General features: G+C 38.2%; 2 protein-coding genes across 2 annotated transcripts; one reads left to right on the forward strand and one right to left on the reverse strand.

Moving 5' to 3' along the window:
• Window positions 1–524: 524 nt before the first annotated feature.
• LOC122195025 (callose synthase 5) lies at window positions 525–884 on the reverse strand. The gene has a single exon (XM_042896489.2). It carries the CDS (start codon window positions 882–884, stop codon window positions 525–527), a length of 360 nt encoding a protein of 119 aa, XP_042752423.2.
• A 1143-nt stretch (window positions 885–2027) lies between these two features.
• LOC111882346 (kinesin-like protein KIN-7A) lies at window positions 2028–2775 on the forward strand. Its single transcript, XM_023878704.3, has 2 exons — window positions 2028–2244; window positions 2329–2775. The coding sequence occupies exons 1-2, from the start codon at window positions 2029–2031 to the stop codon at window positions 2503–2505; spliced, it is 393 nt and encodes a 130-aa protein (XP_023734472.2). The 5' UTR covers window position 2028; the 3' UTR covers window positions 2506–2775.
• Window positions 2776–26769: the final 23994 nt, after the last annotated feature.

The following is a 26769-nucleotide window of genomic DNA, read 5'->3' on the forward strand; positions in this document are numbered from 1 at the left end:
ATCCTTTAACAGTAGGGGGAAATGAAATTCTGAAAAAATTAAAAATCCCGCCTTCCTTTTTTTTCTCCTTTCCCTCTTGCCCTGGACGCTCCTTCCTTCCCCCTCCCGACATTGACTGCTGCTTACTGCTTCCCTCACTTCTACCTACTGGAACCACCATATCTCCCACTCGATGTTGAAATTGTTAGAAAAAGCCCTAATTATACTCTCAAGTCTAAATACAGAAAAAATAGAAGATGGTGAAGAAGTAGCAGTAGAAAAAGCCCTAATCGGAGGTGGTCCTGTTCTTCATTGTTTCTTCGATGTTGAAATTGTTAGAAAAAGCCCTAATCGGAGGTGGTCCTGTTCTTCCTCCCACCACGATTCCCAGCTTTTGTTCGCCGGAACACCGATTCCACCGTGGTTTCTGATCCACGCTGACCAGTCGTCCCAGTCTTCAACGATTTTCTGCCATTCAAATCCGGATGGGTTGAAAAGAAAAGGGGCGAACAGCCACGACACGACTAGGAACCACATTGAGATGGTTAGGTGGCTCTGTATTTGGCGCCGCCGTGGAGAATTGTGCGACCGAAATAGTGAAGTTTGGTGCCAAGAGAGAAGGTGAAGAAGACAGCGGAGAGCTGGAGGTTCATGATTATTAGGTCACCGAGTGCAGTTTTGAAGCCTCTTTCGAGTCCGATCTCCATAATCATCGGTAACGCCATTAAAAGACCAAGTTGAACTACAGATTGAGAAGCCATGGCTGCTTTCAAAGGTTTATCTCCTTGCATCTTTGCTGATTTCATAATCGCTTTTTCTAATCCACTTAAACAGAGATATAATCTCCCGTATAAAAACGCATACACAGTAAGCATCACCATCTGAAACATAAGATAATTTGTCATTTTCTTTAGACTTTAAACTGTTAGACACACACACACACACACACACACATATATATATATATATATATATATATATATATATATATATATATACAGATATTAATTAATTTACCATTGAGCTAACGTCGTCCTACTTCCTAGATGGTGTTTGTGTGTGCATAGACACACACGAATGTGGAGTCTCCAAATCTGTTGATATCATAGACAGCATCATAAAGGATCCTTCAAGGGCACAATTGCTAAAGTTTTTCATGTCTGATGGAGATCTTTCAAAAGAACTTGATGACAGATTTGGCTCTTAGTGTGGGGATATTTTGGTCTTGATTGTTATTAGAACTTTTTAACTTTTAACTTTTATGATTTAATAATGATTTATTCCTATTTTTATTTTGTAACAGGCTTCGGTTCCCACGAACGAATCTGATAATGATTGACCAGGTTCAACAAAGTCAAACGTTCATATTTTGATGGAGGTAAATACCAGAATACAAAATGAAACTAAAAACAATAGTTTATAAAATGAAAATGATCCTGTATTTACAAAACCAATAACAATCGATACATCAATATGTACAACAACTTACATTACAATGAACCTGTATCGTTAACCATTCAAAATTGACATTGAAGAAACAATGAAAAGTTTTTACCTTTTGTTACTTCTCTAACTCGGTTTAAGCAAAAATTCACCTTTTTTTTTTACTGGGATTGCAGCTGTGCACTTACAGTGGGCAGGAACATTTTACCAAAGAAAAGAAGGAAGAATGATTTCAAGAGGAATTGGAATTGTGATCATCTGCGACTAATGTGGATATTTGACCTTGATTGACAAAGTCAATCTTGTTTAATCTCAAACAGCAAAGAATTTTCTCGGGTAATTCTTCTGGTTTTTGAGCCTGTATGTTTTTTTAACAAGAAAAAATATTAGGGAGGGAAAAAGTTGTAATAGTTTGAAAGTACATCAACAATTCATGATTAGATTTAGATTACCTGAATTGTTAAGCCGAGATTCATAATCCCGTGTTTTAGACGTTCACGAAATGCATCCAATCCTTTTCTTGCTATGTAACTAAATCGATGAATATCAAGGTAAATTTCAAAGTAATTTGATCCCTTAAAGAAGTTGTGTTGGGGGCGTGAGAACATGGTTGCATATAATCAACAGAGTGAAGGGGACAAAAATATTAGTACTACTACTCCTCCTGTTGTTGCTGCACAAAGCAAACCAAATCTGAAAAAGATTCAAATGATGTCTAAAACAACAGGTGAAGATAATATTCAAAGCATAAAAACTTATGTTACTGAATTAAAAGAACGTGTGTCAAAGTTACAATACCAAAAACAGCTACTTGTCTGCCAGGTTAGTTACAATTTAGAAAGAAAGTAAGTTTTTACTAAAATTCCGAAAATGCCCTTTGTAAAATTATTGTTTTGGTTTGAACAGGCATTTGAGGTAGAGGAAGCAAACGATGGTGGTGGTGGTGGGGCCTCTGATGAGACGGATTTTGTGGAGGAAATGGAATATCCTATCATGCCACGTCACCTTGTGTTATGTCAGGTACCTATGGAACAAGCTTGTACTCCTCGAATAATAGTATTGCAATCACTCATATTACCATAAATTTCAATCCTATAGACTTACAATGCAATTTCGTTCTAGGTATAATTCCATCAATGATATACAACCAATAAAACTACTTTTGTCAAACACATATATGTACACCACACTAACGACACACCTGTTGGATTAGGGTCTGATACGTGTTCTACAGGTGTATAATCGTACTGCCATCCCACTGGATTCATCCCCGTTGCTTTCTTTCTTTTTACATTTGGCAATGTCGGCTATCTACGTGTCATTTCCTACAAAATATCCGTTTGTGATAATAATTGAAAAATAAAATAAAAATAAAAAAACTCTTTTATAAAAATGTATGGGCCGAACAAGAAAGAGTGCATTTTAATTGATTCATCAATTAACTTTTTTTTTATAAGGTGTAAGTTAATTATCGTTCGATATAATCGACTTTGATCGATAAAAGTTGAAATGCAATAAATATGATCAAGGTTTTCTAGAGATAATGCATAATTAAAAGGTTCCCTAAATAATGTACTGATGAAACGTGGCTTTCGCATGTCGGCATACGTTTTTGTTTGACTAGATGGGCTTTCTTGGTTAACCACTTAATCTGGACAGCTTAGTGTATCAAAACACCAACCCTTCCCCTACTTTCCCTTAATATTTTTTCCACCAACTTCTCTCATGTTAAAATTGATGATGATTATGAAATCTGTTTGTTGGGATGTAAGGGTAAAATGGTCATTTGGTCTTAGGGGCTGTTTTATAGTTGCTAACCATTCAGCCACTTTACCATACAAGACTTGATGGGAAAATAAAAGAAAAAAGAAACAGTCCCTGAATTATTTGTATTGATTCATGATTGATACCTTGTGTTTTCCCATTCCAGGTAACAGTTTCCAATTCGAATCCAAACATAGTAATGGTTGGATTTCGTGTCCCTGTGGGGAACACATTAGCAAACCATATACCCTCTGAGATAACAATTTTCCAAAGAGTTATAAAACTAGACGAAGGCATGAGGTCATGGTATGACATCCCATTTACAGTTGCAGAATCCCTTTTAGCTAATGAAGAAATTACAATCTCCATAGGAACAACTTTCAACAGATCAACTTTACCAAGAATAGACACTTTAGAAATTTATGGTAGAGTAAAGGATGAATTTGGTTGGAAGGAAAAAATGGATGCAGTACTGGACATGGAGGCACGTGTGCTTGGTAGCAGTTCTTGGGTTTCAGGATCTGGGAAAAAACGTTGCATTGGTCAAGTTACTCCTATTGAAGAACAGGTTGTTTCAAGCCGTTTTGCCTAAATGAGAAATATATTATCAAGTACACAAGTCACTTCTCTACTTCAGTTTTTTATATTATGCTTTTACTAATTTACAATCACAGGGACAACAGATGCAAATGAGGAATCTTCACGATCACATGCCATTCTTCGTTTATAAATCTTGCAGGAAATGAAAGAGGTGCAGATACAACTGATAATGATAAGAAAACAAGGTAAAGGTTGGAATATAGAATGGAATGGAATGGAATGAGTCATTCCTTCCATTTCTTCCCTCTCTATTTTTCTCTCTCTCTTTTATTCTAATGATCAAAGTTCTTGTTTTTAATATCAGTTTCCCTGTTCTCTTTTATACTTGATGCACCTTTTATTTGCAGGCTTGGCCTGTGCGTACTCCAAGGCCTGTTGCTTTCAAGCTTGTTGCTGATACCCCTCTTCTTACTGGACAGGTAAGTTTCAAATCTTTTTGTTGTGGATTTCTTATAGTTTCTTTTTGTTGTGGATTTCTTATAGTTTAATTAGCTTCTTAAATCAAAGAGTATAAAGCTTTCCTAATGTGTTCTAATAATTAAGAAAATGGTGTTTTTTTGAAAAATGCTTCTCAATTTATCTTATTCGGAAGAATGGAGAATTGGCCTCAAATCATATGTTTTTTTTCCAGTAACTTCCACTTCCTTCATGGGTTTGTAACAATACTGATGGACTTTGCTATTTTGTTGTATGGTGTATTACCTTGGATATAATTTGTTTTTACAGTTTTCTCTTTTTATTTAATTTAAATTTGGATATAAGTTTGTAACACATGGGATTTATGATTGCAACAAACAATCTTTCTTTTCTTTCCAGACATGATTAAAGGCATGTTTTTGGCTGTAGTTATTGGACCACCTATTGTGGTTGCCATCATTTTAATAGTACAGGTATTATTCTATCTCTGAGAAATTTCATTTGCCATGTCATCAAAAGTTGCCAGATGGACTATTATCTTTCATGTTTGAGTTGGTTCTCAACTTGTAGAAGAATAACATAAAATATTTTGGCATCTGAGTGTAAAAAATAATATTTGAACTCATAAGTTCCTTAATAATACTTTATTGTGTTACATGTACTTTATTACTTACTCATAATATATAATTCAATCTGATTATTGATTATGTTTGGTGAGATCATGTTCTCTGTTCTTGATGCTGCATCTGATAGGGAACCAAAAGTGAGGAATTTTTTCCCCCTGACACTTGAAATAACAAGGTAAGGAGAGCATTCTAAACATTCTGGAAACATTAAAAGAAGAGGGAAATAGGGTGTTGTTCAATGCTTTAGCTGTGTTTGCTCTAAGGGAGATCAACTTATCAAAAGTAAGTTACTGTTTCACCCTTTTATTTAATATTTTTGTGATTGAATGAAAGTCTTAATGAAAGTAATTGACAACCCTTTCTCTGTAAATGATGTTGTGATTGTGGGAGAGGTGTTGTGTTTTTCTCTGTTGCTAAGTAACCTTCTCAACAACAACATTCTACTTAAGCAGGTGAGTAATCAAGATTAAGGGAGACTTGTAATCATGTTTGACATTCCTTTCCAGTAAGAAATAGAGTTGTATGATTATTTGTTAGTTTTATAGGAATGTATAACCCATGTTAGCAATGTATTATTTTTGTTTAACATTTGAATGATTCTTTGTATGACATTACAATTTGTGTAATTTATTTTATTTTTTGAGTATGAAATTTTATTTTATATTATGCAATGGATTGTATTTTTTGTATATGGTATTTTATTTCTATTATGAGAAATTAAATGAAAATTTAATTTAAAAATTAATAAATATATAAATTTATTTTTTTAAAACATTTAAATTTACGATACGCAAAAATGTGTGTCATCTTCATTTATGACATGGCCTTTCTTGACAGGGGCTTTCTTGATACGCATTGCGTGTCATTAACACGCGCGTCGTAAGGTTACGACACGCGAATGCGTGTCATCTTCCTTTATGACAGGGCCTTCCTTGATACGCATTGCATGTCGTAAACGCGCGTCGTAATTGCGCGTCGTAAATAAGCGTCGTAAATGCGCGTCGTCTCTCTTTATGACAGGGCCTTCCTTGACACGCATTTGCGCGTCGTCTGAGCCTTTTACGATGCGCAATGAGCGTCGTAAAAGGCCTTTTTTCTTGTAGTGCATTTACCTACCTTTAAATATTTTGTAGCTTGGATTATGGCATCCCTCTTCCAAGTTATAAAATATTGTGTTGTGTCTTAGCCTTAATATTTTATTTGGGTGTCTTATTACGGATTCTATATCTAATCTAAACTTGTTCTTCTTCCTTTTCAGATGTCTTCCAACAATGTTGCTTCTTGCTCAAACCCTACTGGCTCTTTCTCTCTCATGAACCTTTGTGGGAGAGTCATCTTTGATGGAACTAATTTCAATTATTGGATTAGGAACATAAGGATGGTCACTCGTTATGAGGACAAGAAATATGTCCTCGACAAGGAGCTTAAGGTCATCGATGAGTCATCTGCTACTCCCGAGGAGATTGCTGAGTACTCTAGCCGTGAGAAGGATGCCACTAAGGTAACTTGTATCATGTTGGCTACCATGACAGCAGAACTCCAGAAATCCTATGAAGATTTCTACCCTTATGAGATGCACCAGGACCTGATGGAAAGATACCATCGGAGTGCTCAATCATCACCTCCATGATAACAACAAAAATGAAGGATGGAGATTCTATCACGGGCCACCTATAGCAAATGGAAAGATTTGTGGACCGTTTGCTAAAGTTAAATGTGAACTTTGATGAGGAGTTAGCGATAGATATTATTCTACACTCCTTACCCACGTGTTATGATCAGTTCTGCATGACCTATCATATAAACAAGGAGGAGGTTTCACTTAGCAAAATTCAAGGACTTTTGAGGACTGCTGAAAGTAGTCTCAAAGGTAAGAATATTGTTGCTACTCCTACCATCGCCCATGTTCTGGAAATCGGGCAAGGTAAAGGGAAAAAGTGGAAGAACCCTTATAAGGGTACCAAGGGAAAGTCTCTTGATGGCTCCTCTTTGAGTGGAACCAAAGGTGGTTCTGCCACTCCCTATTTTAACCCGAAGGATGCTCAATGCTTCTACTGTCAGGAAAAGGGCACTGGAATCGAAGCTGCCCCAAGTACTTGCAGGATGTTAAAGATGGGAAAATGAAAACCACCCATGCAGGTATTTACACTATATTGTCTAATAACTCACCACATACTAATTTTTGGGTCCTTGATACAGGGTGTGGAATTCACATTTGTTCTGATTTGCAGGGTCTAAAAATAAGTGAGGATGTGGAGCACAAGAAGATAAACTTGATCATGGGGAATAAGAAAGCTTCACATGTCACCAAGATTGGAGTTTACTCTTTATTGCTTAGTAGTGGGTTAATATTAGATTTGAATAAATGATGTTACTCGTCTAAAATGGCGAGAAATATTATTTCCTTTCATGGTTTGTACAAACAAGGATTTACTTTTTCATTTGATAATGAATGTGGTGGTATTAATGCTTTTTATAATGGTGTTTTTTATTTTAAAGCATTACCTTGTGATGGTGTATATGAAATTGTGTCGGTTGTAGACAACTTAGGAAATAAGGTATTGCATATTGAATCTTCCACTAGTTTAGATAAGGCATCCTTGTGGCATTGTCATCTTGGACATGTCAATAAGAAGCGCATAGGCCAACTCCAAAAGGCTGGAGTCTTGGAGTCATTTGACATAAAGTCATATGATAGTTGCGAATCTTGTTTACATGCAAAAATGACTAAGTCACCCTTCAATGGTACTTGTGCTAGGGGTGAGGATTTGTTGGATCTCATACACACGAATCTATGTAGGCACTTTAGAACAACCACAATGGATGCTAACCGCTTCTATGTGACTTTTACTGATGATTACAGTAGATATGGCTATGTCTACTTAATCAAGCATAAGTCAAAAACCTTTGAGAAATTCAAAGAGTTTAAACAAGAAGTGGAGAATCAGTTGGGCAGGAAGATAAAGACGCTTCGATCCGATCGAGGTGGTGAGTATCTTAGTATCGAGTTCCTTGACTATCTTAAGGAATGTGGAATTGTTTCACAATTAACACCTCCTAGGACACCATAGCTGAATGGCATAGCTGAGAGGCGCAATCAAACCTTGTTAGACAGGGTTCGTTCCATGATGAGTCGAGCTTCGTTACCAGTCTCATTATGGATGTATGCCTTAGAGACTGCTGTCCATATCCTTAATCGAGTCTCTACCAAGAAGGTTGCCAAAACACCTCACAAGATGTGGACTGGGAAAGTTCCCACTTTAGACCACATCAAGATTTGGGGTTGCGAGGCTTTTGTAAGGTGCAAGACTCACGACAAGCACAAACCTTGAAGTGAGCGCTATATTTTCATCGGCTACCCACAGAAATCCTTTGGTTATCTCTTCTACAGACCGAGTGACAATGTTGTCTTCGTGGCGAGGAGATGAGTCTTTCATGAGAGAGAATTCATAAGCCAAGGAAACAAATGGAGGCAAATTGACTTGAAGAACTTCAAGAGTCAAGCGGTGAAGGAACCTCAAACACTAGCAATCAACCTGAGGAGGAAACTCATGTTGAGCCGATTAATGAGTCCATACCTCTGAGGTGTTCCACAAGAGTTAAGAGCACACCTGATTTTTATTATGGTTTTCATATTACTACAGAAGGTGATGCATTTATCAGTGATAGTACACTAGTAAATCTGGCTGAACCTAACAACTTTATGGAAGCCATGGCAGGCCCAGAGTCCGCCAAATGGAAAGAGGCTATGGACATCAAGATTCAGTCCATGTATGAAAATCAAGTTTGGAACTTGGTTGACAATGTACCGGGTCATAAGAAACTCGGGTGCAAATGGATCTTCAAGAAGAAGACTAACATGGATGGGAATGTACACACTTATAAGGCGCGACTGGTTGCGAAGGGTTTTACTCAAACTCCGAAAGTTGATTATGATGAAACCTTCTCACCAATAGCGAAGATCAATTCTATTAGGGTTATGCTAGCCATTGTTGCATTTCATGATTATGAAATATGGCAAATGGATGTCAAAATCGCTTTCCTTAATGAAAAGTTGGCTTAGGATGTTTACATGAGTCAACTAGAGGGTTTTGTTGATGCAAAGTACCCTAATAGAGTGTGTAAGTTTAAGAAATCCATCTATGGATTAAAACAAGCATATCGCAGATGGAATCTTTGTTTTGATGAGAAAGTCAAAGAGTTTGGCTTTTCGAGGAGCGAGGACGAATCATGTGTATATGTTAAGGCTAGTGGGAATATAGTTAGCTTTTTGGTATTGTATGTGGATGACATACTACTCATAGGAAATGACATCCCAACCTTGCAGGAGGTTAAGTCCTGGGTTGGGAAGTGTTTCGCAATGAAAGACCTTGGAGAAGTTGCCTATATCCTAGGGATAAGGATATCGAGAGACAGGGGTAAGAGACTAATTGGAGTAGTCAAAGTACCTACTTGGATAAGGTGTTGAAAAGATTCAGCATGCAGGATTCCAAGAAAGGTGACTTAGTGATCCAGAGTAACGCCAAACCGAGTAAGACTCATAGCCCGAGTACATAGGCTGAGATAGCTGAGATGGGTCAAGTACCATATGCTTCCGCTGTAGGCTCGATCATGTATGCTATGACTTGTAATTGCCTTGATGTGGCCTTTGCTTTAAGCATGGTCAGCATATATCAAGGGAATCATGGCAAGGCTCACTAGACTGCGGTGAAGAACATTCTCAAGTACCTGCGGAGGACTAAGGACTGGGTCTTTACCCTTGGTGGGAGTGATGACTTGAGAGTAGTGGGGTATAGTGACGCTAGTTTTCAGACTGATAGGGATAATTTCCGCTCTCAGTCGGGCTGGGTCTTTACCCTAAATAGAGGAGCAATTACTTGGAAAAGTTCCAAGAAGGAGACAGTGGCTGATTCAACTTGCGAATTGGAGTATATAACAGCAAGCGAGGCGGAGAAGGAGGCAATATTGCTGAAGAACTTCATTGGAGACCTTGGAGTTGTACAAGCTATAAAGGAGCCAATGGAGATTTTCTGTGATAATGAGAGTGCAATTGCCTTAGCCAAGGAACCAAGGGATCACGACAGATCTAGGCAAATTGATAGAAAATACCACTTCATTAGACATCGGATAGAAGGAATCCTCTTGGAAAAAAGGGTATCATCGGTTGAGAACCCAACAGATCCCCTCACGAAGGCACTATGTAGGGTTAAGCATTTACAACATGAAAGGCGCATTGGGCTGAAGGATGATATTAGTTTTAGTAATTAGATAGCTTTCGAAACTTGTAATAGTTGAAATGTAATTGACATATGATGTTTAAATAAAAGGTGTTTTATTTACTAGTATGATCATGTCTTGTGTCAATCATTTACTATTGTTTCATTTTGCATGTTTTGAGTTCCAGAATAATTATGTTATGGGATATCATATTATTCAAACGATCAACAGTCGATCATACTTTGGAAGTAGGTATTGAAATAAGATTGTCATGAATTGGGTTTGTAGATTTGTTTGAATTGTATTAAAAATAGCAATTGTTGTTGCAACATTCATGAGTGCTCATAAGTTCTGAGTATTGGATTCAACCCACGCTCACTTGTATCACTTCATGGAATTTATCTCGAGTGATCATGAGACGGTAATATCATATAATCCTTCAAACCAAGAGATATGAGTTGTTGACTATGAGTTGGTTATACATTGATAATACGAAAACGCATCAGTAACTTGATGTTATAAAATGTGTTGTTGTGTACAATTTGATGATTAGTCAGTACAAGCATATGAGTCAAAGTTTATCTATTCCTTTTAGTCCTTGGAGGATTAAAAGCGATGTCTTGGGCCCCTCGATGATTTTGTTTTGACTTATGTGTCGGGCCCGGTCAAAACTTAATTGATGTGTTCGATTAAGTTCTATATCAAACAAGTCGGAAATCGGGAAACCAACTGCTGGACAATAAGTACGACGTTGTTCCATGTATTTTTCCGACTGATATCTTGAATAAAGGATTATATGATCACTTATCTAAAATGGCACAACTTAGTTCCGCGAGACTTTGAAAGAGTTACGATTGTTGGTCCGATCCTGAAGTCATACTTGCAGCTCTAGTCATTAGACTTATCCAAGTGGGAGACTGTTGGATAAGGTGTCTAAGTCCATAACTATATTTGGTATGTACTTGACCCGATTAAGCATGGTCCATTTGGGTTGCATGGCATCAGAACAATATGGATAGACTTTTGTGAGAAGATGATATTTATGGTTTATTAATATATTATAAGTTATAATATATTAATATGAATTATTTAATTAGTATTAATAAAGAATTAGTTTGGAATTAATTTTGTGATCAAAAGACACCAATTGAATAAATGGGGATTGATTTGGTAAATCATTCATTCTTATATAGTGGGCTTATGATCCATAGTTCTTCATGATGGGCTAAACCCATGTGGTTACCCATGGATACTCCATGGAGGTTAAAACCCATGGATCATGAGGAATATGGAAAGGCATGAGTTACATGGTGTAACCATAATATGCACACTATATAAAGAAGCCTCATACTTGTAAAATCGGCACTTAAGAGATACAAGTGAGGGCTAGTCGATTTTGGCGCAATATATTCTTCTCTTAAGTTATTTCAATTGCTGGTGGTGTTGTGTGAAGCATTTGAGGCATCACATTTAGGGTGCTAGGCTCACAAAGTCTTAAGGAATCCAAGCTACAAGAAAGGTATGTCATTCTACTAGTTATTATAATACATATACCCCAATCATATGCTAGTTAGGATGAAACCTTGGAAAAAGAAAGTTTGCATGTATAATAGAGAAAACATAGATCTAAGGTTTCTTGGGTTGCATGCACACCATAGGAGTGTTAGAATGCTCAAAACCCATCACTTGTGGTAAGTGCAACAAGGTTCATGAGCGTGTTTTTCGATCTTCTTCTGGATGCCACAAGTATGGCAAGAAGGGTCACTATGCGAGGGATTGTTACCAGCAGGCCCCGGTACCGATCTCTAAGATTTGTTACTATTGTGATTAGGTGGGCAATGTGAATGCCCAATTTCCCTTTCTTAATGGCAAGCCGGTGCAAGCTCTAGACTCGGCTACTTTGAGGATCACAAATGGACGCCAGGGTAGGGCAAAGCCCCCGAGGGCTCGAGGTCATGCTTTCCAGATCACAGAAGAAGAGGCCAGGGCGGCGCTGGACGTCATTACTGGTATGTTTTCATTTATTATTCTATTAAATTATTTTATGTTATGCTTATGTTTATGATTTTGCTAGGTACATTCTTTGTGAATTCCCTGCCTGCTCTTGTGCTTTTTGATTTGGGTGTGAGTCTGTCATTTGCGTCTCAGTCCTTTAGTAGGAGTTTTGATATGTCTCTTGGAGAGTTGGAGTGCCTGTTGTAAGTTTCCGTCACCAACGAGCATGGGGTTTCTACATCGAGCGTTTATCGAGGTTGTGCTATGGAGATTTTCGGGGTGTCTTACCTGATTAATCTGATCTCTATCCCTATGAGAGATGTTTTCATGATAGTGGGGATGGACTGGGTGAGCAGGTTTTGTGCGATATCAATTGTGAGGGGGAAGCGGGTGGTAGTTCGAAACCTAAGTGGGGGAGAACTGATTATTTATGGAGAGGGTACCAGGGTTGGAACAGCCTTTTGTTTTGCTGCTAGGGCTCGACAACATTTACAGCGTGGATGTATGGGTTACCTCGTGTATGTGGTTGACACTCGGGTCGAGAAGGAGGTCTCAGTTTCGGATGTGCCCATAGTCAAGGAGTTCCTACATGTGTTTCCGGAGGAATTACCAGGTGTGCCTCCTGAGAGGCAAGTTGAGTTCAGGATCGATTTGGTCCCCGGTATGGCCCCGATTGTTAAGTCATCGTACCGATTAGGACCACCAGAGATGCAAGAGTTATCCTCTCAGATTCAAGAGCTATTGGGCAAGTTGTTTATTAGACCGAGCAGTATGCCTTGGGGGGTAAGGATCTTGTTAGTCATGAAGAAGAAGGATGGGTCTCACAGCATGTGTATTGATTATCTAGAGTTGAACAAGTTAACACTGAAGAATTGTTACCCACTTCCGTTGATTGATAACCTCTTCAATTAGTTGTAGGGTGCATATTGGTTCTCTAAGATTGATTTGAGGCCAGGGTATCACTAGATGAGGGCAAGAGAGGATAACGTGGAGAGCATATCGTTTCAGACTCGTTATGGTCATTACGAGTTCATGGTGATGTCGTTTAGGCTCACCAATGCACCTACGACATTTATGGATTTGATAAATCGAGTGTGCAGGCCGATGCTCGATCGATCAATTATTGTTTTCATAGATGATATTATGGTCTATTCAAAGTCCAGGGCTCAACATAGGGAGCACCTTCAAGATCTTTTGGGGGTTTTGAGGCAAGAACGACTATATGCCAAGTTCTTGAAGTGAGAGTTTTGGTTACGGGAGGTCGAGTTCTTAGGACACCTCATTAACTAGAATGATATTTTGGTCGACCCGGCCAAGATTGAGACTGTTATGCAGTGGGAGGTATTGGAGTATCCCTTAGAGATCAGGAGTTTTCTAGGTTTAGCAGGGTATTATCAGAGATTTATTCAAGATTTCTCCAAGGTTGTTGTACTCCTCACTCGTCTAACGAGAAAGGGCATGGATTTTTGCGGGGGGGGGGGGGGGGGGGGGGGGGGCTAAGGAACATGAAGCATTCGAGATATTGAGACAGAAGTGATGTGAGGCCCCACTGTTGACTCTTTCTAAGGGTGTTGAGGATTTCATTGTATATTTTGATTCATCAATCACCGGTTTGGGGGTAGTACTCATATAGAGAAGGATGGTGATTGCTTATGCTTCTATGAATTTGAAGTTGCATGAGGTTCGATATCCGACACGTGATCTGGAGTTGGGAGCGGTGGTGTTTGCCCTCAATATTTGGCGGTATTATCTATATGGGATCCGGTGTACCATGTACATAGATCACAAGAGTTTGAGATATCTCATGATTCAACCGAATATGAACATGAGACAACGTAGGTGGCTTGATGTGGTCAAGGATTATGACTATGATATTCTGTACTACCACCTGAGGAAAGCGAATATGGTCGCTGATACTTTGAGCCACAAGTCGGCTGGTTCTTCTATTGAGAGCTTATGTGTGAGGATTTCGATCAATTCACCACTTCTGGATTTGATTAAAGAGGCTCGGGTCGAGGGAATCAAGAAAGAGAATTGGAGGCAGGAGTGAATTAGGGGTGAGATCGACAAGTTTTCTACCGATAGTCGTGGATTATGGAGCCGCTGCGGTTGGGTTTGGGTATCAGGTTATGGCTGGATTAGACAGACTCTGCTGGAGGAGGCGCATAAGTCCAGATTTTCGATACACCTTGGAGCCACCAATATACATCAGCATTTGCGACTTAGTTACTGGCGGTCGTGTATGAAGATGGAGATAGCCTGGTATGTTGATAGGTGCTTGACATGTCGGATGGTCAAGGCCGAGCACCAGATCCTACATGGAAAGCTTCAGCCTTTGGAGGTTCTCATGTAGAAATGGGAACATATCACCATGGATTTCATCACCAAGTTACCTCGGACGACTAAGAGATTTGATGCGATATGGGTTATTGTGGACCGTCTGACCAAGTGCCCACTTTTTAGCTATTCAAGAGAGCTCTTCTGCCGAGAAGTTGGTTGGTGTTTATGTACGCGAGATTGTCGCTCAACATGGTGTTCCAGTTTCCATTATATTTGATCGATATGTTCGGTTCACTTTTCGATTTTGGCAGAGGTTCCACTAGGAACTGGGTACGAGATTGCACTTTAGCACTGCTTATCATGCACAGACGGAAGACCAAAGTGGGAGTACCTTCCATACACTTGAGGATATTTTTCGAGCATATGTGATCGATATCGGTGGGATTTAGGACTCCTACCTTCCCCAGGCTAAGTTTTCTTACAACAATAGCTATCACTATAGTATCGGTGCACTGCTACTTGAGCTTCTCTATGGGAGGAAGTGTCGTACCCCAGTTTGTTGGGGAGACCAGTCACATGGTTATGGGAAAGACCGAGGTAGTTATCTAGATGATATATCTTAGTCAGCAAATCAGGCAGAGGTTGTATACAGTTGAGAGTCGGGAAAAGAGTTATGCTGACAAAAGTCGATCTGAGTTGGATTTCTAGGTTAGCGATATGGTTTTACTGAAGGTATCACCTGGAAGGGTGTAATACACTTCATGGAAAGGGGTAAGTTTGGGCCCTGTTATATTGGTCCGTTTCGAGTGATTGCAACAGTTGGCAGGTTAGCCTATTACTGGATTAGCCTAAGGAGCTCAGTAAGATTCACATCACCTTTTAAGTTTCTCAGCTACGGAAGTGTGTAGCTGATGCTTCAGCACTGGTTCCTTTAGATGATATTCAGGATGATGATCACCTGAACTATGTTGAGAGGTCCGTGACAATTTTGGATAGGAAGACGAAGTTCTTGCGCAACAAGGTGGTTTCATTTGTCAAAGTTTAGTGGCAGCCTCAGAAGGGTTCTGAATGGACTTGGGAACCCGAGGCAGAGATGCAAGAGCACTACCCTAAGACATTCGTAGCATTGGACTTTAAGGACGAAGTCTGATTCAAGTAGGGGAAAATTGTAACTCCTCGATCAAGGTATTTTCCATTTATACCCTTAGACGTCCCTTTTTATCCATTAAGCCGTCCCTTTTATCTAGATCTGAAGTTTGGAACTATGACTTAATGAAATAAGAGCTTAATGGAAAGTAGGGGTTTAGCTCTAGTATGTTGGGCATACCTAGAGGTACGTTACGTGTACCAAGGATCGATCTCGTGTTTTAGAAGGGCACCCTCTACACTGGGCATAGAGGGGAGTACGCAGGGCATACTCAGCCCAGATGGAAATCTTCACTTTTGATCTTGAATTTGAATAGGATTTTGACCAAGTTTGACCTAGGGGTATTTTGGGTATTTTGTGTAGTAGTTTTAGACTAGGTAATTGTTTTTTGTATAGGTGACCTATAGAGTTGCCATTTGGAGCAACATTCTTTTCTACTATCTTATTAGACTGCGAGGTGAGTTTTCCTTACTATACTTGTGGGTCGAAGGCACCAATGTCGGCCACTGGATTATGTATCATGGTATATTGGATTGATGTTATACTGAGTATGTGTTAGTGTGACATGCCCAATTTTACGGTAATTTTAAAACTTTTTATTTATGCTTATTTTAAAACATAATATTTCTTTTATTACGGAATTGGTCCTAAAAATACTATTTCAATGTGGGATAATATTAGCATTCAACATTTCCAAACAAACATTCAATATTGATATCTTTTCAAAACTTGGGATGTCATAATTGATACAAAACATAAGTATAAACCTAGGCCTTACATCATCTTTTATTCTATAGTCTATATCTCCTAGAATCTCTCATCAAGTTCGAACATCCATATCTTTGTACTGCTTCCTATGATATAAAGAAACTGAGTGGGTCAGGTTAGGAAACCTAATAAGTACATAGGGATTTTAATCCCACAATGTTATAATATATATATATATATATATATATATATATATATATATATATATTGTAAACCAATTGTTACCAAACAATATAGACGTGCATCCGATTTGGATATCTACATGCCCTCATACCTAATCCTACCCGCACCCAATCGATCCTCACAGATCCTAGTCTACAATTATCACGACGGATTATCCTGTCTGAAGATCCGTTTAGAAATATGTAGGCATACCATTACAATTGTCTGATCAGGACCTACCATTTCTGGTTGTCCAAAAATATACAGACATAGCATTATAGTTATCTGATCGGGACCTATCTTTTCTGGTTATCCAAGAATATGCATACATACCATTACAGTTTTCTGATAAGATCTTACCATTTCTTGTTATCCAAGAATATATAGACATACCATTACAATTGTCTGATCGGGACCCACCATTTCTGATCATCCTAAAGGGAACACTATATCGTACTCCCGTACAGAGCTACCGTACATCAACACCTGAAAGTGTCAAGGAACATAATTTTACACTCTGTTTGTAACTTATGCACATACACACACACACTCCCTAAATGAGACTATCCAATATCAAACTTAATTGAATTACTCTTATATTATTAACGGTCATAAATACCAAACCTCTAATACCAACTCTGTCTAGATAACACTAACCTATCTTAGTGTATATTTAGCATAGATTATTTAAGGTATTAATATACTTTTGTCTATTTCCCTAATGATATTTCTATTATTGTTATTGTTTTAGTCAAAAATCGATCAAACGAACATCAACCAAGTTGTATGAGAGGTTGTGGTGTTCTGAATAGCGGGAGTATTGAATTGAGATAAAAATAACACGAGGGGTTTACAATGAAAGCATTTGATCCTTGCTAGGATCTCCGGAATAAAACCTTGGGAGTTGATAATGATCACCCGCCTTGTTTGATCTTATTGATTTGAATATAAATTACAGAAATGATGATAGAAATACGATTACAAGTGTTTTCTTAGCTCTAGTTCTGTAAGGTTTCAAAAGGTTGTGCCCATTGTGTGTGTTTTATAGGTGAATATATAGTCTAGGTTAAGTAAATAAAAGTCCGATATTTTCGGGATCCTGCTGAATTGGTATTTGCAACATGTTGTGACTTGGTATTCTCGGGTTTTAAGCCCAGTTGAAGTGATTCTTCGTTGTGAATGAGTCTTATGTTGACAATTTCTGCACATGTGAGAAATAAACAAGAAATATAGCCGTTAAAATTGGTAAGAAATAATAATGGTGATGTTCAAGATCCTGATGTATGTTCGGGATCCTGAGACTCCTTTAAGGTCTGGGATTTTGGATAGGTTTAAGGATCCTGGGTGGTGGTGGAAAGGAATGACGCTTGGCCTCCTATTTATAGCCATTTTGGGGGTGCACGGTGTGAAAAATGGGTTCATGTCGTGCATTTGAAGGCTACGTCTCCCCAGCCACTTTGTGTCATGTGTCGGCCTCTCCATGATCTGTGTTTTCACCTTCTAGAAGCGAGCGTCGCGCACTGCACGGGGCGTAAATCATAGACTTTGTAAATTTCATAACCTCTTCATACGGGCTCCATTTTCAACAATCTTTATATCCCTGGAAATCCCTTGATGAGATCTAAAACTTTCCTTTAGACCCCATCAACTAATTCTGACTTTATTTTTCGTCCCTATTTTTATAAGATTAAATGATTTTGCTAAATTCATAACTCTCTCGTATGGACTCCGTTTTTCACATATTTTTTCTCAAAATTTCTATCTTAAAGAGTACTACGATTGTCTGTTTGGTGACTTTAGCTAAAAGTCAACCATTCTCTTCATAGTTTTTAACGTTACACATTCCTTATGCACGACTGACTTTTATATCTTATAAAAATCATATCTAATTCATACGAAGTCGGATTTCTATGAAATTTATTTTTTCAGGATTGGGACGACGTGTATGTTCTAAATATATAATAATATATATTTTTTGTAGGCGTTACTCTAAGATTGGTAGATCTGTATGCCTAGCCTGATTTTGCAGGTGTTACTCTAAGATTTGTAGATGTGTATGATTACCTATGTTCATTGAGTATGCGTTAGATTGGTAGATCTATATGATTACCTATGATGATGGTTACTGATTATTATTGTATACGTAGACATGTTATAGTTTGTTGGGTTGAGGTGGTCCTGCTTTGTGATGAAGGCCTCGGGTGGTCCAGATAGAATGAAGGCATACGAGGCGGTCCAGTTAAGGCACAGGCCCGGAGAGCGGTCTATATAGGATGTAGGTCATGCGAGGTGGTCCAGTCAGGCTGAAGGCTCATACATGCATGTTGTTATCTATTTTGGTTGTGTGTGGTACTTTGGGGAAACTCGCTAAGCTTTGGCTTACAGTTTAAGTTTTATGTTTCAGGTAATTCGGATGATCGGGGAAAAACAAAGGCGTGATCATATACATCCTTTGGTGATATGTTTTGGAGATGTTATGATACATTGACTTTAGAACATTTGTACTTGATCTTGGGTTTTTATGAATTGTGTTGATTGAAAAAAATGATTTCATTTTAACTTAAAATGAAAATTTTATTGTGATTTTGTGATTTTACACGCCACTTTATTTATAGGGGAAGGTTTGAAACCCTTATGTGATAAATGTTTGGTCATTAAGTAATTTATCCTTAAGTTTGGTAATTATTTGACTTTCATATTCTTACCCTTCAAGCCTTTAAGTCTATAAGTTTCATTTAATCAATTAAACACTTAATTACTTAACAAACTTGATCCCTATAATTCTTCTCAATTCAATATTTCTTACATTTTCCATGCGTGTAATCCAAAATGACTCTGTTGTTAATAGTAATATTACCAATTGTTGTGATTGTGGACATTATTTTCAACGGTCTCACACTTGCACAAGTCACTAAAGACTATGTGGTCTAATATTCTCTAATAAATATAGAGTGTGACATCCAATGCAATTGTTGAACTCATACGAACTAGATATGAAACAACCCTTAGATAAATGATCAAATATTTCTTTGCTCTTTAAGATATTTGTATAAACCTGAGTCATAGATAACATGTTAATCTCACTGTTCAAAATTATGCACATCAAAATATATTGTTGATCTGATCAACTTAGTCTCAACTTGACAAGAATTTGATTGTCAACACCAATTCATCAAAGGGCCCAAAGATATTGACTTCCCATGTTAAGGCAGAAGACCAAATAAACTTTGACTACATAGATTTTGCATATTCCTCATATCATATCTAGTTAGTCCTAGTATGGTTGCCGATTACGAACAACATTGGGGAGAAACCAAAATACAATTGATTGTAGGAGAAAATCTCATGCATCTCTATTTGAAGAATATAAGATATTATCATCTTACAAGTATATTCTAATGATAGAATCCATGAAGTAGTCTTTAAGTACAGGTTACTGCAATCCTAAAATCTCCATTTTAAGTACTCATGAGTATTAGTCGTAATCTCTATGATATGTCTATCTCCACAAACAATCTACCAATGCTCCATGACAATCTTAAATCACTACTTACTTTTAGAAATAGGAACGACTATAGAGGTTTGAATAAATTAATATCCATGATGTTTTTCAAAACCATGCAAAATGGAACATAGAAATATATTAATCTAAGTAGAAGAAATGCATCTCATTATTAAGTCTACAAAAAAAATCACCAAATCAAATAAAATACAAATGTACCAGTTCCAAAGTATCAAAATATCAACTACGTAATCAAACTATTTAACTAGAAAATGTAATGCCTATTGATCTAGTATGACCATTATGCATCATATGTGAACATGGATTTGTGAACAGATCAGTTAGGTTCTCTTCCGATGATACTTAACTCACAATGATGTCTCCATCTTCCATGAGCTTTTTCATGTAGCCATACATTTTAAGTATATGCCTCAAGTCCTTGTGTGATATGCCTTGTTTACTAAAAGAGACTACACCCTTATTGGCGTAGAAGATCTCACCAAGTTCAAGCATGCTTGGAACAACATCGAGATCACTAATGAACATCCCCAACCATATAGCCTCCTTTACAGCTTCATTAATTGTTGTATACTCTGACTCGGTCTTTGAATCTGCTAGTGTCTCTTGCTTAGAACTCCTCCAACACATTTCTTCACCATTTATCAAAAAAATGAATCCCGACTGCGAACGAGAATCGTCTCTCTCAGTTTGGAAAATTGTATCTATGTAACCCTTTATACTTAGACCTTCCTTACCACCATAAACCAAAAACATATCTTTCTACTTCCAAAGATACTTAAGAATGTTCTTGACCATGATCCAATTATTTTTTTACCTAGGTTGGCCTGATAATGACCCGTCAAGCTCATGGCACGCGAGTCATCAAGCCAAGTAAATATCATGACATACATGATCAATTCTGTAACATATGCATATGGTACTCGAATAATCCAATTAATAACTTATATCTATCACTTTAGATATTTATACCAAGCATATATGTGATATCACCAAAGTCTTTCATAGCAAAACATTTCCTATGTCAAGCTTTTTACACTTTGCAACATCAAGACATCCTTTCTTATGAGTAGTATGTCACCAACATATGGTAAAAGCAAGATTACAGTGCTCCCACTAGCTCTAACATATACACATCATGCGCCAATTTTCCATTAAGAAAGGCAGTTTCTGCATCCATTTTCCATATTTTCATAACCACGAAATGCTTCTAAGGCAAGTAGTATCCTAATAGGCTTGATCATTCCCACTAGAAAGAAGAATTCCTTATAACTAATTCCTTAAGTTTGAGGTAACCCTTCACAAACATTCAATATTTCAATGTGTGTCCATTTTCATCCATGTTGGTTTCTTCTTGAAGAACCACCTACAAACAGTGGTTTTAATGTCAGGTGTTGGATCAACCAAGTGCCAAACTTGATTATAATACATGGATTGAATCTCTCTCTCTCTGTCGTCTCTTTCCACTTAGCAACCTTTGGGTCATCCATGGCTCCATGATAGCTTATTGACTCATTAACACCAAGTAGTATGTCATTTCCCTCAGTGATATGGAGACCATAAAACTCATGAGCATGACGATGTGTATCAGATCTACAAGGAGGAGGAAGAGGTATGTTAGATTCCTCAACAGGTATATCATCCTCTGGTTGAATGTTAGGTCCAACTTGTAACACCCGATCCATTCAGGTAAAATTTCTTCTTTAATTGCTAAGTGTAAGTGTGAAGTCATGATCTACGCAGGGCGTACATCGCCTTCTACACGCTGCGTAGATGGTTACTTGGGGTGGGGTTCTAGTAACTTATGCAGGGCGTACGTGGACAGATCCCAAACCTTAATTTTGGGGTTTTGAGCCATATTTAAACACCTTAACCTTCATAACCCTCTTCTATTCTCAGCCTCCATTTCTCCAGACGACCCTTTTGAAAATTGAAACCCTAACCCCATATCAGTACTTTGTGAGCTACAAAAGTGTGTTTTTGGGTACTTTTGAAGGAAGAAGAAGGTGGTGGTGTTTCTTGGAAAGCTTCAAGCCTTGTGGATCTGGGATTTTCATCTCTTAAGCATTCTCCAGGTGGTTAAAGTTCAGAAGTTGATGAATCTCTTGCTACATCTTGTTAGCTTTAGGTTTATGTCTCTTTTTGTCCCATATTATTTGTCTAGTTGGGTATGGGCTACTCCAGACCATATGAGTATCCTTTTCAGATATTTTTTGGTGCATGGAGTAATAAAAATGCTATCGTGGTCCTTTTTTTCCATTCATGCATGAGTTATAGAGCTTAGGTTCTTGTGATAAGTTAGGATTTTGGATTTGGATACTTTTTAGCCACGCAAACTCATAAATTGGGAACTTTATGATATAGGGTGCTATTTGGGGGTAGGTCTGAGTAGTGGATGAATGGTCTTAAGGGGATAAGTTCTTAAAGAAGAATTTGGATTTTGATTAAGTACACAAGGTGGTACCTAAGGCTATGCATCATGTAACCTGTTTGAACCCTATATTTTGGGATAAGACTCTATACAATGCATAGAGATGGGGTATACAGGGCTTACTAAGTCTGATGTGGACCTTTGAATTTGACTGTTGACGTTGACTTTGACCAAGTTTGACTTTAGGTCTTTTGGGGTCATTTGAATTATAGATTGAGACTGAATCCTTGTTTATTGCACATATGGTCTGTAGAGACAGCGTTCAGAGTAGTGATCAATTTAGCTATCTTCTAGTTTGTGAAGTAAGTTTTCCTCACTTCACTTTTAGGTCGAAGACACCAATGTCGGCCCACTATATTGTGTATGTATCGTGGTAAATAGGATGTTAATATTTTGTAGTAAATTGTTAGATTGGTAGATCTGTACGATTACCTCTACTTGTTGGTTATCTGTTATGTTTATCTGTTGCATATCTCGACATATCATGGTTGGCTTTATAGATCGAACCATGTCATAATATTTTTGTTTTTCCTTTTATACACCCATTATGTTTGTGGTGTTCCGAGTGGAGCTATATCTGAAAGTATTCCACAGTTTCTAAGATAATCATAGAATTTGTGTCTAAGATATTCTCATCCTCCATCGGATCAAAGAATCTAAATCTTCTTGTCTAACTGACTCTCTACGTTTCTTCGTAACAATATTTACAGTGGTGGCAGTGGTATAGGTGACAAATTTATTAGTGGAGGGGTTGGTTGGTTGTAACAACCCAAAATTTAGAAAGATTTGACTTTTAATCAAATATTGACCAAAAGGGCAATTTCGTCATTTATGAGAAAAAGAGGAGAATACAAAGTTGTAACTTCATGAAGATGGCCAAGACAAGTTGAAGTCACTATAAAAGGTTATATGAGTGAGTTCTAAAGAAAGAATGCATGAGAAATGCATTTTTGGCCAAAATGGTAAAATTATTTTTATGCTTTTTAGGCTAACTTCATGACTTAATAGATCAATATATGTATTAATTCAATGATATATGACATAACGAACATGTGTACTATGTTCCCACCTTCGTATAGATATAAAGATTATCAAAAACAGATAAGAAAAGAAGAAGATATGGGCGTTTGAAGTTAGGACAAAAATTCCCTAAGCTGGAATAGAATCACCAATGTACTTTGCTGGCTCCAAGAACTCACAGCGTGACTATATGCTTGTCACGATGTGACCAATACTCGTGAAAACGTGAAAGATATTTTTTCATGACGTTTGTCACACCTCGAAACCGTGATGGCGGAAACATTTCGAGGCAGAGGACGTCATGTATAGCATCACAACCAATGTAAAATAGCAACCATAGTAACACAACCATCATAGTGTATACATATATGAAGATGTTTACATAAATTTGAAACTTGTTAGAATTACATCAGAGAATATATATAAAATATAAACATAAGACTCTTATTGCTCCAGCTTCTCAAAAATCCAGCAGGTACCTGTCTACTGATTTCTTGAGAATACAAGCAGTTTGAAAATATCAGCATAAAGTTGGTGAGTTCATAAGCGGTAATTGTAATGAGAACTTGTTGATGAGCTTGTAAAAATTATTTTTGTATAACTTCAAGAAAATCCGATATTTTATTTAAGTGCAAAATGTAGCGTTATCCGTTCCATATGAACCATGAATGTTCGTTACTGAAAACTGTAGTGATATGTGAAAATACTACTTCATGTGACTAGCTAAGGCTAATCATGAAGAATAATTATATTGTATATGAAATCCTTGCAAAAAAGATTTTGGTTGAAAAGCCTGGCTTCAGCCTGTATACGTAGTGTGTTAGTTCTATTTAGTATAAATAAAATTGTTGAAGGGTGACAAGTTGTAAACTAAAGAGTGAATTATACATAATGTGAGTCCTATAACCATATTTGATATAACTAGAGACCTTTCCAATGTTCTTCAGGCGTCGAGTTAAATGACATTTTTCACCCTAGGCATGCCTGCCTAACTGTAGCTAGCAGTTCGGGTGTGGGATTGTCAGTCCCGAATAGATCTATTCATAAATCTCACGCTCTCCCTCCAGGAGACTATGGGTATACTGTGATAGGATTTATCCCTGTACACCTAAGGGTACAGTAGTGAAGTAGCGCCTCATAGTATCGTACAATCTAGTTTACATGTAGTGTAGTAGCGTTCTACCGTAGTGAAAATCCGAATGTGTACCGTTCGTAGTGATAATTACAGTTATGAAAACGTGATAAAGTAGTGATGCAAACTGTAAACTATTTCTGTCTTAGTGCATACATTTAGTAGTGAAAGTTTCTAAACTTGTTATGTTTAGAAAAATCCCAAACTATACCGATTATAGTTTGCATGTATAACGTAATGAATAGCGGATCCGGAAAAACTATGCAATTTTAGTGAAAAACGACCCTTACGGTCAACAAAGTACAATAGGGTTAAAGTATGAGAATTTCATGATTTTTGAAAACATTTATGTTTAGCTTGTATTCCCCCTGAAAACATTAGAAATACGGAAAAATGTAGGGGTATGAACTCACCTTGGGTAAGTGGTTTGATTGAAGGATCGATACAAAGAGTCGGGTGTTCAAGTGAAGCCTTGAACACGATTCGATCCTAATTAACATGCAATGACACATAAACGAGTCAAATGAAGGTATTTCACTACTAAATACCATTGGAATTCACTCTAGGGTCTTGAAATTACTTGTACCAAGTGATAGGACCTTGTAGGATTGAGTATAGGGGGTTTATGGCCACTTGTAGTGTGTGCGACCATGGGTGTGCGGCCCAATGGGTGCGTGGCCGTACACTCATGAAATTTGGTGTCTTTGAAGTGCTCTCAAGGTCCATACTCACATCCACGAAGTGTTCAATGTCTATACTCAATTGAAGTGCAAGATAGGGGTCCTAGAGGTGGGTTTATGGCTCTAAAATGAGTGTATGGTCGCACACTTGGGTGTGCTGCCGCACAAGGGTCAGCGGTCGCACATCCCTCAAAATGATGCCCGAATTGTCCATTCCAAGGTGCAACAAGGCTAGGGGCATGTCTACATCGATTATGGAAGCTAAACTCTCACTTTGGAGGGTGTTTTATGGATGTGCGGCCACCCTAAGAGGGTGTGCGGCCGCACTCACTTCCAAGCATGACGAACGTGATGGTTTTGCACACTTAGAGCTTGGATAGAGTGGTCTTTCATGGATTGAAAGATAGAGAATGAAGTACTCACATTCTAGAAGCTTTGGAAGGTTCAAAGTTGGAGAAACTTGAGAGGAAATGATGTTGTGTGCTGCCAAGGTGCTAAAGGAATGAAAGGAAGGTGGCTACCCTTTATATAGGAGTGTGAGTGTTGTCAAAAGTGAGTGTGCTGCCAAGGGAGTGGGTGTGCGGCCGCACACCCGTGTGTACGGCCGTACACTCCTCCAAGAGGTGTATATGGCCCAATTTTCTCACTATTCAACACTCCGACTCATTCCTAAACTCAACCTTGGTTATATACAAGCTTAGAACACTTAAATGACCCCTTGAATAGCACTAGAAATCGACAAAACAAGTTTAATATTGATTGAATTGATTAATTGTACAAGATTGAAATTTCGGGTTGTCACATCATCCCTTTGTTAAAGGGAATTTCGTCTCGAAATTCAAGGATAAAGTACAATCATGACATTGGAAAGAAATGGGGGTACTTCCGCTTCATTGAATCTTCATGCTCCCAAGTGAATTCAGGACCCCGCTTGGCATTCCGATGGACCTTCACTATCGGGATGCCACTCTGTTTTGTACGCTTGACTTCCCGATCCATGATTTCGACAGGTTCTTCCACGAAGTGTAGACCCTCGTCTAATTCGATCTCGTCGAGAGGAATCACAAGTGTCTCTTCTTTAGGTTCGACACGTGGAAGACAGGATGGATGTTGTTGAGCTCTCGAGGTAACTAGAGTTTGTATGCTACAGGACCGAGCCTAACAAGGATCCCGAATGGTCCAACGTACCTTGGGTTTAGCTTTCCATGTTTTCTAAAACGTATCATGCCTTTCCAGGGCGAGACCTTTAGAAGGAAGCGGTCACTGACCTGGAATTCCAAGGGTTTTCATCTCTTATCGGCATAGCTCTTTTGTCTATCCCGAGCTGCTTTCAGTCGCTCTCTGATTTGTACGATCTTTTCTGTTGTCTCTCGGATGATTTCAGGACCCGTGAAAGTGTTGTCAGGGACTTGACCCTTGACTAACTACGTGTCACCCACTTCAGCCCAGCACAGAGGGGATCCGCACTTGCGGCCATAGAGGGCATCAAACGGCGCAACCTTGATGCTGGTATGGTAGCTGTTGTTGTAGGAAAATTTGACCAAAGGAAGATGAGTGTCCCACGACGCGCCGAAGTCGATGATGCAGG

The sequence above is a fragment of the Lactuca sativa genome, chromosome 7 (assembly GCF_002870075.4).
Source record: "Lactuca sativa cultivar Salinas chromosome 7, Lsat_Salinas_v11, whole genome shotgun sequence".
Taxonomy (NCBI): Eukaryota; Viridiplantae; Streptophyta; class Magnoliopsida; order Asterales; family Asteraceae; genus Lactuca; species Lactuca sativa.